This window comes from Bacillus rossius, chromosome 16 (genome assembly GCF_032445375.1).
Source record: "Bacillus rossius redtenbacheri isolate Brsri chromosome 16, Brsri_v3, whole genome shotgun sequence".
In the NCBI taxonomy this organism is placed as follows: domain Eukaryota; kingdom Metazoa; phylum Arthropoda; class Insecta; order Phasmatodea; family Bacillidae; genus Bacillus; species Bacillus rossius.
Window position 1 is genome coordinate 15,539,723 of NC_086343.1, and position 18,942 is coordinate 15,558,664.

At 38.3% G+C, this 18,942-nt stretch overlaps 1 protein-coding gene across 1 annotated transcript in view; it reads right to left on the reverse strand.

The window, feature by feature from the left end:
- The window catches only part of LOC134540361 (cytochrome P450 306a1), a 72,173-nt gene extending 54,393 nt beyond the window's left edge, over nt 1-17,780 (reverse strand). Inside the window, exons 1-2 of the mRNA XM_063383042.1 lie at nt 17,556-17,780; nt 3,633-3,965 (exon numbers count right to left, since the gene is read on the reverse strand). Of these exons, the coding sequence (XP_063239112.1) occupies nt 3,633-3,965; nt 17,556-17,580 (358 nt within the window). The 5' untranslated portion in view covers nt 17,581-17,780. The remainder of the gene's footprint in view (nt 1-3,632; nt 3,966-17,555) is intronic.
- Nucleotides 17,781-18,942: the final 1,162 nt, after the last annotated feature.

Here is an 18,942-nt window from a genome sequence, read left to right on the forward strand (position 1 = left end):
ACAAACACTAAGAAAAAACGAAGGAATCACAAATTTTTTTTATTTAATACAGTTTTCACCTAACCTATAAGGTCTGTTCATTTTTTTTTCGAATGCATACACAGAGTAAAAATTCAGTTCTTTTACAGAAGATTTATTTGGAAAGCAGTTGCCAAAAAAAAAAATAGTTTGTAACACTACAAGAAAGATGTTGTAACTTTGTACAACATTGACTTGATGTTTCGATCATGGTGTAGGCTAAGTCACTGTGGGCTGTGCAAGCACCCTTTAAAGCGTCATTTCACAACTTCATTACAAAACATAGAGATTTCCCTACTACCTTTAAATTTAATACGGACGTATTATTCAAATAGACCTTCCGGTAGAAATTCTCTAAATGATGGTGGAAACCGCAGTTTATGAGAAGCAAGCTAACAAACAGGCGCGGATGGTGACTTTGTTTTAGACTATTTAATAATGAGGAAGGCTAAGGATAAGGTTAAGGATAAGAATAGGCGTCACGTGACTCTCCTCAGACCCGCTGTTCGATGCCCAGCACACATGAGGATCACGAGGACAGAAACTGCTATGAACCCACCCAAAGAACTTTTAAAAATGTTAAGAGTTCTTGATATTAAGATATCGCATATTAGAGCTGCAATAATGAGTATGTATCGAAGGAAAAAATCAAATTCAATTGTGTAGCGTATAATTATCCTACACGGCATAGACAGAACAAGATTTTACCTATTCTTCTATTTCATAAAACTACTTTACAGAGATCTTTAGAATTTTTGCTCTCAAAATTTTTATTTATTCTTCCTAAAAACTCAGAAAAAAAAACAAACAAAAAATTTCAAACAAAAAAATGTCAAACTTAAATTATTAAATAATAAATCTTTAATTATTTAACTGATGAAAAAACTTCTTTGATATTTAATTAAGATGTAATATATTGCTGTAACCTACGTACTTGTTCTTTTCCTATAAATATTAATTTTGACTGTTTTATATTTAAAATTATTACTGAAACAATGTTACACTACATCATGTATTCAAATTAATTTGTCTTATTTAACTTTTAACTTTATAAAAATTGATATATGATTTCTTTTATTTATTTGTCAATTGTTTCAATTTTTAAAATGTTTACATTAGTCAAAATACTGCACGTATATTAAAGTGACTAGATGCACTCACACAAAAGCCTGCTTTTGTAAGTGATACATTTCCTGTTTAATTTAGTGCATTGTAGTTAAGTGTAAAAAAGGAGAAAATAAATTATAACAATACTGCTTGAGACTTAACGCATATTCCCTGCTAAGGTATTGTCTGGACAAGCGACGGGTCTGAGCAGGTGTCAGGCAAGTATAGTGATCTGCGAGCCATTGTCGACCTTAACGCACCCCCCCTTCCCACGGCCAACCCTTTTGAACCAAGAGACACGATTATTTCACGGATTCATTGGGTGGAAACGTACAATTAAAGCACTTATACATATGCTTCACATTGATGATTGGACTACAGTGCTCTTGACACGCCTTTCACAGCCTTGAGGCAATTATAAACAACGGGAATTAGTGGTTACTCAATTATGCGTAACCCGTCAAAGAATATGACCTTATTATCGACACATGAGCACTTTAAAGAGGCATATTTATGTGGAGGGCAGCGTCAAGAATTTTGCAGAGTTGAGTTTGCCATACGAATAAAATAATCTGAATGCTTCAGAAGTGAAATACGTAACGCGGGCAATTTTTTTGTTGCGAAAAACAAGAAATCTGATCACTGCGGACCTGAAATATTCGCGGTTTCGATGACCTTCAGGAGAGGACACACGGTCCTCTGTACACTCGGGCAAATAACGCCAGATCATGGGCTGCTGAATTGTGAGTCGTATCAACTCGTTTGCCCGTCATTCGTTACTTCTTTGGTTGAGGGTTTCTCATTGGCCCAGAGTCGCCCAGACGAGCAGTGGACCAATAGCAAAAGCAGCTTAAAGGTATATGTATATGAATTTCAGACTATCGTGAAATGAATCAGCGAATTTTTCTGGTCTCTACTGATCACTCGTTAGACTTCGATAAGGTATTCCTGTGCTAGCGATTGTTCCCTTGTGATTGGTGGCCGTCTGCAAGAGAAGCCACTGCCCTATTTGAATGGGGAATTCTGGACGCGTGTGATTCAACCCTGAATTATTATGACTGGTGCTAACTGACAGTAGTTATGTACCTAAAAATAAACATGAAAAATCATGCAGCGGTGTTTTAACTCCAAAACATTTTGCGAAAAAATAAAAATTGCTCAAGGAATAACCGTAAGCCTACCATCTCGAACAGAAAGTAGTTTTGGTATGCTGGAAGGCATTCGGGGTTTTGATGTCAAACCTGTGTTTCATGGGAAAACTTTCCTGTAATTTTTTGTACTTTTCTGCTTATTGCATGCATGTATAAGCCAGAATATGGGCAGAATAATCCAGTGGCGTAGCGAGCGGGCGGCAGGAATGGCCCCCGCCAGGGGTTTTCGCGGTTACTGAACCCTCCCCCTTCCTCTCGCTCTTTTGATCCATGAGGGGGCGCCAATTTCAAGTCTGGCCAGGGGCGGCCAGTCGCCTTGGCCACGCCACTGAAGTATATCCCATCCGGAGACAACCTGTGTTGGTCGATACCCTCGCGCGCACCACACAGGAACATCAGGAGACGCACCACAACGCCGACAGCTAGAAAACTGCTGTGTACCACAACGCCGAATTACCACAACGCCGAAATACACTAATGCCGAAAAATGTCATTGCAGGACTACCACAAAGGTTAGGTTAGACTAGGTTAGGTTAGACTAGGTTTGGTTAGACTAGGTTAGGTTAGGTTAGGTAGGGTTAGGTTTGATTGTGGTATTTCGGCGTTAAGGTACATTTAAGAAACACACACACAAATTCATTCAGTTGTTATTTCGGCGTTGTGGTACACAGCAGTTTTCTAGCTGTCGGCGTTGCGGTCAATTTTGACATTCAACGTTATGGTATTCGGCGTTATTGTACGTTCGGCGTTGTGGGTAAGGGAAGCCTACAACTCACGTAGTTTAGGTTCCCTGCAAGAATTTCCGAAGATTTTCCGAAGTTTTGCGTTTTGGTAGATATAAACGCCACTTCAGCCGCTGAATCAGAAGTTTTACAATGAAAACAAGCATGTTGTGGCCGACCTAACCTAACCTAACCTAACCCTTCGATATTTTTTAATTTCAATTTTTGATGAGAAATCCGAAGATTTGCACGAACGTGGCAGGGAACCGAAACTACGTGAGTTGTAGGCTTCCCCGTTGTGGTGACCAGGGGCGCAACAACTAAATTTCCAAAAAGGAGGGGGGGGGGTAACATACCTTTTTATAAAGAATCATCGATCCCCCCCCCCCATGGAAGCGGGGTTGGTCCGGGGGTCCTCCCCCGGGAAAATTTGTATTTCAAGGTGGGAAAATGGTGCTATTTAAGCAGTTTTATCATCCAAAAAATTGATTACACATCACTTTATTTGCCCCTGTTTGCCCCCACTTAAAGGTTTCAGAGAGAAAGGGGGGGGGGGGGGCAAAATACCCTTGCGCCCCTGGTGGTTGTTGCGCCCCTGGTGGTGACGACCCGGCACGTGCTCCTCGCGTGTTACCGTGTCCCTGCATGATGCCGTGCGTGAGGAAGAGCGGCGCGCGGCCCGCGAAGGCCGGCGAGGCGAGAGCGCGCCGCACCAGGCGGTGGTCCGACACCACGACGGCGTACACGCCGCCCAGCTTCAGGCCGAACACGGGGCCGTGAATCCTCGCCAGGCGCGCGAGGCTGAGGTGCGGCGCCGCCGGGTCCAGCCAGGGCAGGCAGCCCACCAGCGGCAGTCCCGCGGGGCCCGGGGGCAGCGGGCCCCCTCCTCCTCCTCCTCCTCCTCGCAGTCGCGCCAGCAGCGCCGCCAGCCACGCCAGCAGTCGCGCCAGCAGCCCGGGACCGGCGCCTGCCAGCACACGCACACACGCCTCACACTCGGGGAACAGCCGGAACAATGCCTCAGCACGCGTCGCAATGCCTCATTCATAGAGACCTGCAAAATTCGCGGATTCAATGACCTCCAGGATAGACTCTACTACACTCTACACAATCGGGCAAATGCCACCTGTTCATTGGCTGCTGACTTGTGAGTCGTCTCGACCGAGTGTCTGTGATTCGACACTTCTTTGAGTGAGGGTCTCTAATTGGCCCTCATTACTCCAGATTAACAGTGAACCAATTGCGGAAGCAGCGCTAAGGTATAATTATTTGAATTGTAGCATATCACGAAATGAATCCGCGAATTTTGCAGGTCTCTACTCATTCATTAATGGGGACCTGCAAAAATTCGCGGGTTCAATGACCTGCAGGATGAACTCCACAGTTCCATACGTACACTCGGGGTCAAATGCCCACCCCACTCATCGGGCTGACTGTCTTTGTGAGACGTCCCAACGTAGCAGCAGCCTGTGATTCGATGAAAGCTTTGGTCGGGCGTGTGTTTCTCATTGGCCCAGAGTCATCCAGGTGAGTTGTGAGCCAATATAGCAGAGGCAGCACTGAGGTATAACGATTTGTATTTTAGCCTTATCGCGAAATGAATTCGCAAAATTTTTCAGGTCTCTACTCATTCATAGAGACATGCAAAATTCGCGGATTCATTCGGTGATAGGCTAGAATTCAAACACATATACCACTTAGATAATTTTGCTATTGGCTTACTGTTCATCTGGACGAATCTCAACCGTTTATAAACCCTCAACCAAAGAAGGATCGAATCACAGACAAACCAGCTGAGATGACTTACAAGTCAGCAGCCAATGAACTTGCGCTATTTGCCCGAGTGCACAAGGGTATGTCCAATCTATCCTGAAGGCCATCGAAACCGCGAATTTTGCAGGTCTCTACTCATTCATTATTAGGGACGATCTCCAGGATAGACTCCACGATCCTGTGCACACTCGGGCAAACGTCACCATTTCATTGGCTGCTGACTCGTGAGGCGTCTCAATTGGGAGACTCGTGATTCGATACTGCTTCGACTGAGGATCCATTAACTGGCCCACAGTCCTCCAGGTTAACAGAAGTTGCGTAAAGGTACAATTATTATTTGCATTCCAGCATATCGCGAAATGAATCCGCGAATTTTTCCGGTCTCCATTCATTATTATTTCGTAATTTGTTCGAAGTAGGGACACATACACAAAGCATCACTCTACCTCTACCCCTACCCGAAACGATGTGGGATTGAATAATACTTTTATTTTTTATTTTTAGTCAACACACCCACACCCCTTGTTCTCAGGAGGTTAGAAGTCCCTGTACCAGCTCTACTGCTTAAACCCCCTACCCCACCCTTTTCCCCCCACACTTTTTGTAATCTTAAGATGTTAGTTTATTATTATTTTTTTATTTTGGGTGATATTTTTCAAATCTTGACGGGGTCCGAGTGACTTTCGTCACATCTCTACCTCTAATTCTATGGTACTTTATCTATCTCTCTATATATATCTATCAATATATCTATATCTCTTTATCTTTCTATCTTTCTATCTACATTTATCTCTCTATATCACTGTCGATATCTCCCAATATCTAACTCCTATAAATACCTTTATCTACCACTATCTCTTGATATCTATTTTATATTTCTACCCCGCGCTATCAATTTTATATATCTATATCTCTCTCTCTTTTATTCAATTATGTCATGCGTGAATTCATGCTGAAAGGAAAGAAAATTATTTTAGAATTGCAGGAATGCTCTTTCAATTACATTCGCCGGTACGCCACCTACTATAAGTCAATTGTACTATGCCTATGACCTTCGCGCATTTGCAAGCAATAAGTTGACAAACTTTCAACTCAATCGGACGAACGGTATGGCAGCACATAGAATACGAACAAACAAGCATTGATTTTTTTCCTCTATATTTTTAGATTTTCTTCAATTTTTTTTGTTGAAAATATTGAATAACGTATTCGAGACCATACATTTATAAAAATAATCAAATCCTATTTCTGGCTTATTTTAGAAGGGGGCCTGATAGTCGTGTTTTGCAACTGAGCCTTTCTTTACACGATGGCCCGTCCCGAAGAGTCTTCCAGGAGCCGCCCCTGGCCAGCGCACGATAGGACACGGCCGGTGGTCCCTTGTTTTTTGGAAACGGATGTCGGTGTCCCATCCGTGACCTATCTGTCGCCCGAATGCTGCGCGTGCGCAGAGCTCACTTTTTCCCTGATTTCGTCTCAATGGCGGACCCGCGTCTGGCGCCATTAACTCGTACGTATTTACAATCTCGTGAACATCGGATGACGTAACCAAACGTATCGGTGTGCCGAATGAAACTTTATCGACAGCGAAATCAACCTGGAATACATTTTGTACAATTTAATGTCAGATGGTGCCGCTATCTCCAGTATTTTTTTTTTTTTGCCGTAACAATATTTGTGTCGATGGTAGCGAAACGTCCGCTCGAAATGCGTCGAAACCAGTTTCTGGCCTCGCGCGCGGTACCGTTTGTTAAAACGGGTGCCGATTTGTTCCCTTGCTGTTATTCGGTCGGGGTGCGTTAAGGAATACGGCGCGTGAGTTGGGTTTACGATCGTGACCCAACCAAGGCAGTGCTTATTCGCTACCTGCCTTTACCCGAATACAGACTGGACACTCGGTACTTAACTTTGGGGACTGGAAAAGTTATGTAGTGGTGTCAATGATCTCTGGGATAGGAAAAAAAAACTCTTCCAACAAATCTTTGGAAACCACCGATTTTGGTAGTTCTAACTGTTCTAAGACTCGACCCGAGATCCAAGAACTGTGCTTAAAAAGGATACATTTAACGAGTTATAATTACGAACGTTCGTTTTACCAATACGTTTGCATATGTATTTTGAAGATTTTGGCAACTCATGTATACACACACACGCACACGCGCACACGCATACACACACACACACATATATATATATATAATAGTTTGTTTTGAGATTATTTGCAAAGATATATTTGTAATGAACCATCATAAAGTATTTAAAATCATCTGTATTGTGTAAGTAAAAAAGTTGTGTTGAAACTATATTTGTGTAGTGTGTTTATGTGCGAAGAAATGATTTAATACTTACTAAATAATATTTTTACGTCATGGACGTAAAAAGAGCAGAAAATTATATGCGTTAGTTACATTACAGATAAGTATAACTATTTAATTGTTTATTTATTCATGGGAAACAAAGTTTTATTAAGTACAAAGTAACAAGAGTTTTTCGGACAGCATAATTAACTTCAAACATTCAGGTTGATCAGTCTTGATTAATCTACAGAAATTTATATTTACAGTGAAGCAAAAATACGTACATAATACTTCTCACAAAATCGCACTACTTTTTTTTATACTAACAGAAGTATTTAGGAAATCTAGTGCAAAATTATTTTTTATGTCATCATAAATTATGGTACAATTAGAATTAATGTTTCTTATTTCCACTCGAACTTAACATACAGAAGTAATAAGTCATGCTAAAAAGTTATATTTTTAGTGCATACTGTGATGGCACAAAACTTATGTATGTGGTAGGTGTAAGAAAAGTCAAGCTGAATAGTGTGATTGAGGCTAAGAGATATAAGACGAAGTGTTCTATAACCCCATCACGAGTGGAAAAAAAAACATTATGGGACTATTGCGTACAATCACTTAAAAACTATTATAGCTAAGACTAGAGATGTGAGAAAAAAAATATATTTTTTAGAATTTTTATTTCAGAAAACTGTGAAAAAATATAACTACATATTGTAAATACATAAATGCGCATTTTTCTGGTCTCTACCTATACTTTCTTTCACTACGTGGAAGTTTAACAAGCGTAAACATGATGTATGTGTAAAGACCGGAAAACTTCGCAATTCGAATGACCTATAGGATAGACTCCATTGTCCTATGCATACTCGAGCAAATGTCTCTTGTATAATAGCTGCTGACTCGTGAGATGCCTCATTTGGTTTGACCGTAATTCGATACTTGAAGGGCTTTCACTGGCTTACAGCCCTCCGTATTAACCGTAGCCAATGGTAAAAAGGTCGCAAAGGTATGCAATTATTATAATTTTAGGCTGTCGTGAAAGGAATCCGCGAATTTCCGGTACTTAAGTGTTTAATGAAAAGAACGTCGTGGGCTTATGAACACATATTGTCGGCATGTTTAAAAGTTTTCGGAACACGTATCTTCAAACATTTCCGTCGAAAACGCAGGCCGAAACGTAACGATGTTGGCTTTCGGGAGGTTGCTGAACATGTTGCGTCTTGCGTTCTTACGTAGTTAATAAATCAGACTTAAATATCTAAAGAAATTAATCAAAAACAGCTCAAAATCATTTGATTAAACGACCCGGAGAGAAAGTTAAACACCACAGCAGACAATGAACACGTGACATCGTTGTCTATGGACATGTTTGTAGAGTGCAGCATAGCGCCCGATTATAACGTGGATTTTGGCAGGTCTCTACCAATCAGCGACCAGCTTAAAATCAGCTCTAATTCACTGTTTTTTTTTCCACCTTGTAAATGACTCATATTATAGGAGAAAACGAAAACCTTAAAACAGTCTTGACAAGGGGAAACAAATGTAAGCATGAGGGACTAAAACCAGCCATACGTAACATAAGGTTTTGCAAGATAACCTTGGCTAACCACCAAAACTAATGCGCTTTCATAATATAAGTTTTTTTTTTTACCTGTAGAAAACTGTTTCAGAATAAACACTTGAAGTTCATTCACCTGTTGCAAGATTCTGAAGTGAAACTTTTTGAACCCTGTTTTGCGCAACTTGTTATTGTTCAATATCAGAAAACGTTGCTGACAAGTGAATTTCACTTTTCAGACAATAACACACATAGACTTTGTATATAGGTATTTTCTTTTGATAAATATTTTCTTATCTGTACGAAACTTAAAAATACAAACAGTGCACAGTAGTTGTTACTTTTTAGAAAAGAAAAAAATGTAGAATTAATGCTTGAAACAATTCGTAACTTACTGTGTACCACACTTTTCTCAATTGTCACCGATAAAGTACTGAAACATTTAATCTTCGTGACTTTCATAAAATCCTTTAAAGACAAAATTATTAATTTACTTTATTTACACGTATTCAGCGTAAATTCAGTTGGCAGGACTATGCAAATTAACGATAAATTGAGTAAATATTTATTCTTCACATTTTTATGAAATCATATCCAAGTTAATTATATGCACACCATTTATTATATGATTTTTGGCTCATGTTTTTTTATCCTCACAGAACGTACGTACACATTTTTCTGACTGGATAAATTTTGAGTTTTTTTTCTTGTGCCCTAGATAGTCATTAGCAAAGCATTCGACAAAAAACTGCAAATAAAAAATGAACAGTCATTTTAATTGATTTCGTTTAAGTGGAACAAAGTTATAAATAAACCTCACAAACGGATCGTCCCTGACATATTTTGGGTCACAATCCACGAAAGTATGCCAAATAAACACTGTTTCTTCCTATCCGCGCGATCTTATTGCCAACTGAGACGCGACATTTCGAACAAATTCGAGACGAGCGGACGGGGTTGAACTGTTTCAAGCAAACTTTCATTTGTTTTAAATTTTAGCCACACACATCTTATCCAAAAATATTTTTAAAATGCTTTCACTCTTAATAAAATTTTCGCGGACAGCAGTAAATAACGATGTTCCTAAGACACATAACGTTCAAATTTGAAAATTTAAAGACTTTATAAAAGTTTAAGTAGAGAGCATACAAATGCAGAAAATTCATAAATAACAAAACGTTTTTTTTTATAGATCTTGCAGATATTTGTTTCATATTTGCACACTATCCAAAAATTAAAACCACATAATAAAATATACGGTTCACTTTTCAAAGTAAAAGAAAATTATTTTTGCATTACATTTGGAAATAATTGTTTCTCTGTTAATTGTCATGCTGTAACATATTTTAGACCAGCTTTATAAACAACGTAAGAAACGCAAAAAGCCACTGTATAATCAGGCAACTTTCAGCTTATTGTTTTTCGGCTAGCGTTTCCGCCTTCTATATTTTAAGTGAATTGTTCCGAAAACGTTTTAACATGCAGACGTTGTGTGAATTTAATATTTACCACACACATCACGTTTTTACATATTAGAACATCTCACACTGAAAGCAATTAGTGCTTTTAAATGATTAATGAAAAGAAGTTTGCGCGTTTTATGAAAAAAAAAAAAGTTTATGAAAAGAAGACCGATGAAGAAAATTGTTTCTTCAGTGTGACATTTTCAAATTGCAGGGTTGGTTATGTCTTGAGTCTAGAGTGTTTTATAAACTACGCTACCTACCTTGCGTATGTATCACGTTGAGTCTTTGTGGCACTCACTTTAGTTATAAGGAATATTTATTATTTTATTACAGTAGAAAAATAAGAATTTGTGATTAACATAATATTATTAGAGTCTCTTTCCTCCGAAATAAAAAGCTATTGCTCCCGGACTTGCGTAAACGTTCCTGAATAGGCTTTACACCTTGTACAAATATTTAATACCAACTAAACAGGGTAAAACCCTGTTACAATAGAGCGCTGCCGATGGGCGCTACGCAGTAATTTTTTCTTCTTCATAAATGTGAAAGAAATATTCACGTAAACTTACAGATATCTGTAAAATGTACATTTACATGAAATAAAATAAGTAAGTATACGGCTAAAAAACAGTGTACGCAGTTTTACTGGGTTCGGATTCTTACCCGTGTATTTATGCTCTTTGTTGTCCCAGTACATACTTCCGATGGTTTAAAGTTATTTGTAAACCTGAATAGCTTTCCAGGATTAACTGTGCACTTAAAAAGCACAATAAAACAAAATAAAGTCATATTATTGAATACTCGATTGCCTTTTCTATGGTTTAAATAAGTTATGCTCGAAAGAAACATCAACCGATATATATATATATATATATATATATATATATATAATAAACTCTGACACCGTTTGACTGATCATCATGAAAGTTGGCACAACGAAGTGTTTTTTTCATGCAGAAGGTTTTTATACTACCAATATTTTTTAATTTTCCACTAGATGGCGTTGCAGAGGCTCAATACTCTATACCGTTAAAACTATTGCCTTGGGTAAATTGATTTCTATAGAAGAAAATCATAGGTCATAGATAAACGAACAGTGAAATTGTGTCATATCTCTATGTCCGCCACAGGGTAATATAGTAAGGTTTGGCAACTTCCTATCAATCTACTTTGGTGAGACCTGAAGGAGACAATTACTGTCTGTATCGGAATTCAAAACACAAAAAACAACATTAAAGAAAACCATGTAAACGTTCACTACTATCCCGCATCAGTCAGTTGTCACGAGTTTGTAAATAAGGGAAACATTGGCCATGTACGTTTAAGCGCACTCATAAAATACTTGCTTACCTATTTTTGTTATTTGCAAATAGGAGTTAACACTGAGCTTCCGTTTACTATTCGCAACACATTCTATAGATTATGAAAGTTGTTACATTACGTATTCCTTTGAATTACGACAGTAGTAAATATAAAGTTATAAAAAAATATATTTATATAATTCCATAGAATATTTTTTTTTTCAAAGTGCCTACATTGTGGTTATGGTGTACGTCATTTGTGACGTGACAGAGCAACGGCCAATCACGCGTGTCCTGCCGGCCTGCTGATGGCCCCGAAGCTAAACGTTGACCACCAGGCCGTAGCGTCACAGCAGGCCGGATTGACGTCACGGCCAATCAGCTTCCAGAATTGGGAGCAGCGCGTGGCGTGACGTCAAAGGATCGTCCTATTGTAAAATATCTTCAAGGCCGGTATTTTAAGACACAAAAATTAGGGTTTAGGTGTTAAATATGCTACACCTGTTTCCTAGCCGTGTTCCTAGTGCACGATAGCACACGGCCATCAGTCCCTTATTTTCAGGGAACGGATTTTGGTGGCCTATACGTTAACTATCTGTTGCTCGAATCCCGCGCATGCGCAGAGCTCACTTTTTCGTTGATTTCGTCCAGAGGCGGACCCGCGTCTGGCGCCATTAACTCGTACATAGTCACTTTCGTGATCATCCCGTGACGCACCAAGCGTGTCGGCGTGGCAAATGAAACTTTATGATGGCGAAACTATTCTAGGTTACATTTAGTATACATTTTAACGGTCATCTCAACTTAAAAAAGTACTTGCGAAAATAAGAAAGGCGGTTCTATCGCTGGTATTTTTGCCGTAACAATTGTATCGATGGTTGCGAAACGTCCGCTAGAATGCGTTGAAACCAGTTTCTAGCCTCGCGAAGGGCACCGTTTATTGAAATGTTCGCATATTTGTGTTTCCTTACTGGGATTCGGTTTGGACACGTTCTGGAATACGGCCCGCGAGTTAGGTTACTGTTGTATCTCAACAAGGCAGTGCTTATTCGCTACCTTACCCGAACGTCTTGGAATACCACGCTAAAAGTACTAGATCTGAAGGAAAAATACTTTATTTTTATTTTTTATTGTTTTAAAATATTTAGACGAGTCCGCGATGTTACCACGTTGTTATAGATGATCCCAAATGTGAAGCCACTGAACTAACAACAGATATATTTAAAGAAAATGTCAAAACTCAACTGCTTCTATCGTGACTTGGCATTTGCAAACTGTGTTATGGCGTCATCTAAGTCAATGGTTCCGGCTCTAGCACGTTCAATAAAGATTGTTGATAAGGAGCTTAACCGCTCTTGCGACATTGTGCTACTTAGATAGTTATTGATGATTTTCAGTTTTGAAAATGACCTCTCGGCACTTGCAGTTGTAACAAGTATTATCAAAAAAATTAAGCACGCATTTCCCAGATCAGGAAAGCTGGAACTAACTTGTGCACGCACTATTATAGTATCTGCTAAGTCCCTAACACTTTTCATTTCTTCAGTATGACCTAAAAAACAAGTTTTAAATCTAACAGCCTGTGGGCCTAGGTTGTAAGAGCGATCATCGGGGTAGTTTTGTACTAAAACTTTGCAAGATTCTAATATTTGTTCATCATTTGAGTCCTTTAAAGTTGCTTCAAGCTCTTAAAAGTTGAACAGATTTCACTGACCGCGATAAAACGCTCTGTAACCTGGGTACTTATTATGTCCAAGCTTCGGTTGAATACTTCAACTTTGAAACGCTTCTCTTCATCTATAATTGGGTCATCAACCTGAACTTCATCAAACATTCTTTTCTTCCTTCTTATTCTTGAGACGGGGAAGTGGGGCGGAACATTCCATTTTAAGCAAAGTTCAGTTGCATCATTTTTTACGGTTTGCCAACCTTTTCTGAGTTTACTGATTTTTGTTTTTAGATTTGATAGCATTTTGCTTGCATATTCTATATCTTCTTCAACACTTTGTAGTTTTTTGGAGATAATGTCAATTGATTCTAGTACAACACTTTCTATCAAAATCAATATTACTGTAGGAAATTGTTCAAAACATTTTAAAAGTGACTTCGCCTGGTCCATTTCTTCTTGGCCTTACCATCCAAGCTCAATAGAGTTAGTATTTTCATAATATCAAAATAAACACTACGAAGAGCGGCGATGGGCTTGATTTCTCAAAGACCATCTAACCTTTTTCAGATTTTTTCTAACATCACTGATTTTCTCAACAATGTCCATTTTTATATGGCCTTGAAAAATACATAGAGATTTTGAACATTGTCGAAAAAGTTTTTGATCTCGGGAATACTTGTTACACAATCATTAATTACCAGGTTAAGTGCATGAGCATAACAGTGCACGTATTTTGCTGACGGATTTTTTTCTTTGATTCTCGCTTGAAGGCCTGAATAAACACCGATCATATTTGCGGCTCCGTCGTATCCTTGACCTCGAACTTTAGAAACATCCGCGAATTCTACAATTATACTTAGTACATTTTTTTTCTTCAAATATTCTGAATTTTGGCTTTCTACCTCAGTAAATCCAAAAAAAACCTTCTTCTATTACCAACTTTGTTGGCTTTTCTTCATCGTCAGTTTTGATTGTCACACAGCGAAACACTATGCTTAACTGGTCCATTTTTGCAATGTCTTGAGTTGTGTCAAAAATTAAAGTTACAAAGGGGCTTTCCTGAATTTCGCCCTTAAATTTATTGTTTTCTTATTTCGTTGGCAATGAGACTGATCAATTCATTTTGATTTTGAGGACTTAGGTAGTTGACACTTCGTTTGGGTTGTTTTATTAAGTCTGCTAGGATTTGGTCATATCTTGCCTACAAGTGAATTATTTCAAGGAAATTTCCGTTGGATACAGTATCGTCAACTGACACCCTATGCGCTCTCAGTAGCTGAAGTTATAATTGCGTCTACAACGCGTTTTAGCACTTTCCTCCAATAATAATCAGTAGATATTTTTAACTCTTCTAGATTTTCACAGTCAACAGTCAACCCATTTGCCAGCGAAAGTATATTTCACTTGAAATTACGTGCCTGTGTGATTGTTCATGGTTTGTTATGTTTAGTCCTAAATGTGCCCAATCGGACGAACGTTGGTAAACCCTACTTCACTACAAGACATATCAAAACGCCAGCAAGGTTGACAGTAGCAAACATTTAGGACGTTTGAATAGGATAACCAGCTACTTGATGTAAGTTTTTGGACATACGCCATTGCTAAGAACTTTTTCTGTTGACAAAAACTAAAAAATAATAAAAAATAATTTTAAAAAATAATAATAAATAAATAAATAAAAATACCCAAAAGACAAAAAAAAAAAACACAAATTAAGCAAAAAAATGCTGTTGTCAACAGGATATAAACACCACAAAATATTCCGTAACAGGAATATGGTCAAAAACCAAAGAAAAACAAAGAAAAATGTACTAAGAGAACGAAAATAACCCCACAAATGATGACGACACAAAAATATTGAACCCCAAAAATTTCAGCACAACGGTTGAAACGAGACAAAAACACGACAAAACGAAAAGACGAAACAAACACAATAGTTTTCCAAAACAGAATAGAACGATAAAAAAAACCCACAAATGATGACAACACAAATAAAATATCGAACCCAAAATAATTTTGTCGTGTTTTTGTCTCGTTTCAACTGTTGTGCTGAATTATTTTGGGTTCAATATTTTTTTGTGCTGTCATCATTTGTGGTTTTTTTTTATCGTTCTATTCTGTTTTGGAAAACTATTGTGTTTGTTTCGTCTTTTCGTTTTGTCGTGTTTTTGTCTTGTTTCAACCGTTGTGCTGAATTTTTTTTGGGTTCAATATTTTTGTGTCGTCATCATTTGTGTTTTTTTTTTTTTCGTTATCTTAGTAGTCTACATTTTTCTTTGTTTTTTGACCATATTCCTGTTACGGAATATTTTGTGGTGTTTATATCCTGTTGACAACAGCAATTTTTTGCTTCATTTGTGTTTTTTGTCTTTTGGGTATTTTTATTTATTATTATTATTAATTATTATTTTTTTTATTTTTTAGTTTTCAACAGAAAAAGGTCTTAGCAATGGCGTATGTCCAAAAACTTACATCGAGTCATGCACTCCCATTGCACAAATCTTTCAAAGATAATAACCAGCTACGTTTTACTTTTAATAGGTTGTTTTTATTTTTCTGAAAATACCATCTCTCATCAAACCCCCTATTTTTATTTCTACCGTCTTGGTCTTTCGGGAATGGACCTTTCGGCTGGTGAGGACCTAACTTTATTATTAACCTATTTTGTTGAGATGTGAGAGTTTCTTCAAAGTTTCCTTTATCACTTGAAATAATCTCTTTGACATCCCGTTTTTCACCAATCTGTTCACACTCTACCTTTTCATTTGCAATCTCAACTGTGCCACTGGGCCCTTGAACAATCACAGACTCGCACTCTGAGCTGGTGCTGGGAACAGGGAGAACGTGTGAAGTAGCCGATGTCTCAGACTGTGCTACTTCTTCATTATCTCCAGAAACTGTTGTTTATTTAACGCCTCACTTGTTTCCTAAAAATAACACGATACCTTTGTTGTTGTTTTTTCCGGTTCAATTAGTTCTGCACTTTCTTTCTCGTTTCCTTCGTTTGTGGCATTCTGCACCACTACACTTCTTTGACGTTGTAACATGAAAATATAACGAATTATTACCCACTATCACAATATATAGGTAACCTACCCGTGTAACCGCGGTTTAAAAGTAAATTGCACGTAGGCCTACTGTATATATTATACCAATTAAAATAAACAGCAAAGCAATCGCAAAGATCACAAAATTGCGCGACACTGATGACTCACTAGCCACTCACTACACAAGACTGAGCACTATCGTGTAGTTCGTTGAACGAGTGAAAAACCCAACAAATGAGATGCGCAGTAGCAAAAGTCTAGTGCGCATGCGCCGATACGCCGCCAGACGGCAGCGCGGCGACGTGGCTCAGTCGACATCCAGACCATGACAAACCTTTTGGTGGGGATTCAGCTACAGATATTGTACTTCATCACAATTATTTTATTTTTGATATTTAGTTTATAAAAGAGAAACCAGATTGAAGAAGAGCCAACTTTAATTTTATACATATCCGATATTTGTAATAATTACAATCATTTTCTCCAAGAAGTTCCGCCCCCCAGAGCCTTACGCCCTGGAGCGACTGCTCCACTCGCTACACTGTCGCTACGCCAATGGAAAACAAAATTCTGACACGCTTTTCATAACACTGCGACCACGACGCGATGGAAATAGAAAATATTTCTAATCAAGAAGCCTATCACGTCCACCATTTTTAATTGCGTTTACGTCTCATAAGTGTCGAACGTGATGGGTTAGGAATCTTTGCATCTTCGTCGCAGCGTTATTGAGATTCCAGCATAACGTTGAAAGATGTAAGATTCGCTCTCCTACAGCGTTTTTCAACTTCAAAAAAAATACTTAACTAGATACTTTGAAAAACGTTCTAAAACCCCAAAAAGTATATGCAAATTACTAGATATAGTACCATGTAATTATTTTTTAGTTGAAACATTAATATAAATGTTTGATTACAGATATTTGTACATTTACATGGCAATAACTGTAGCACTACCAAATAGTGTTCGGGCATTTATGCTCTGTGTTGTTAACGTTATTTTTAAACCGTTCAATGAATAGTTTTCCAGTATTAACTGAGCACATTAATAAGCAAAATAAAACATTTAAGTCAAATTATTGAATATTCGATTATATATTTCATGTTTTTAATATATATATATATATATATATATATATATTGAAATTTTCTTAAGAAACATTCTGTATTATCTCGAAAAACGTATTTCACATGTGAAAAAAAAAACAAAGCCATATGTTGTACAAAGTAACTGTATTTTTCTTGTAGTATTTACAAACTATTTCTTGGCAAATTATTTCCACACGAATCTTTTGAAAAAGTAGAGTTTTTTTTCCATGTGTACGAAAGACCCAGTAGCGGCAAGCCTCCTCGTCCGAAGCAAAGATGCGTACGATTGCGAATCAAGATGGCCGCCCACGCGACTCGCGCCCGGGGTGGAGTAGTAGTGTGACTCACTCACCTTTCGTCTGCGTCTCGGGCCGCATCGCTAGCGCCGCGTGGCGTCGGTCGGGAGAACTACCAGCCTCGCTAGACCGCGCAATTTCCTTCTTTTTCTTCTCTCAGCTAAACAAGGCGTGCTCGGGAACGAAGACGGTTCACTTCACTTCCAGCCCTGGGGGAGGGAACGCGAAGGGAGCGGCTACCGCGAGGCCCTCTCGCGAGCCGACGGCGAACTACTTGCAGCCCGGCCGGGCAGGCGACTGACCTTGGAGCGCCCAGCAGGGCGCGCTACCGTGCGGCCAGGTGCCGAAGCCAACTCTTCGCCGGCGCCGTAGCTACAGTACGTCCAACGTACGTCGAGCGCTTCGGGAGCGACTGTTCCACGCTAGAAGCCGGGACGGACCGCTAGTACTGAATAAATGGAAACACCATGGACAGGAATTTATTTCTAAATTTTTATTTTGTTCCGCAGGTACCACACATGGTCGAACAGACCAATTACTAGGGACCGGGAAAATTCGCGGGTTCAATGACCTGCAGGATGAACTCCATGGTTCTACGTACACTCTGTCAAATGTCACCCACTCATTGGCTGCTGTCTTGTGAGACTTCGCAACGTAGTAGCTTGTGATTTGATAGAGCTTTGGTTGGGCGTTTCTCATTGGCCCAGAGTCATCCAGGTGAGTTGTGAGCCAATAGCATAGGCTGCACTGAGGTATAACTATTTGTATTTTAGCCTATCGCGAAATGATTTCGCGAAAATTTTCCGGTCTCTACCAATTACACGTAAATAACCACACAATGCTCATATTAAAGTTGAGGAAAGCACGTTACCTTTTTATATACAATCCAGAACATGTTATTTTTAATAAATGAGTACGTTATACGTCGTATTTTTATGAAGAAAATTTTTAGTATTTAGAACATTGTAAAAAAAATGTATTAATTAAATTTCAAAGACATGTAAACCTAAAAACAACCATCAAATAAATTTTTATTCTGTGTAAAATATTTGTTATAATTAATATGGGTTGAAATTTAAATATCAGTTAATCTCAACCACGATCACATTTATCTATTTTTATTTAATTAAAGATATTCGTTAAAGAATTATAAGGCTGTTCTAATATAACTTGTTTAAATGTTTTATTGGCAAACTGTTTATATTTGTTGTATTTTTGTTGTAATAAACTGTGGGATCATTATACCAAAATAATTTATACCTTCTTCAAATTGTCTAGTGTTATGTTCTGCTATCCTGTATTTCCTTGAATTTCTGGTTTCGTATAAATTAATATCTGTGTTTTTTTATTTATTTTTTACGGATAAATTTGAGTATCTGTAGAATGTATCTCTTCGTAAACGACAGGTTTTTAAGTGTGTATATACATTTTAAATATGTATAT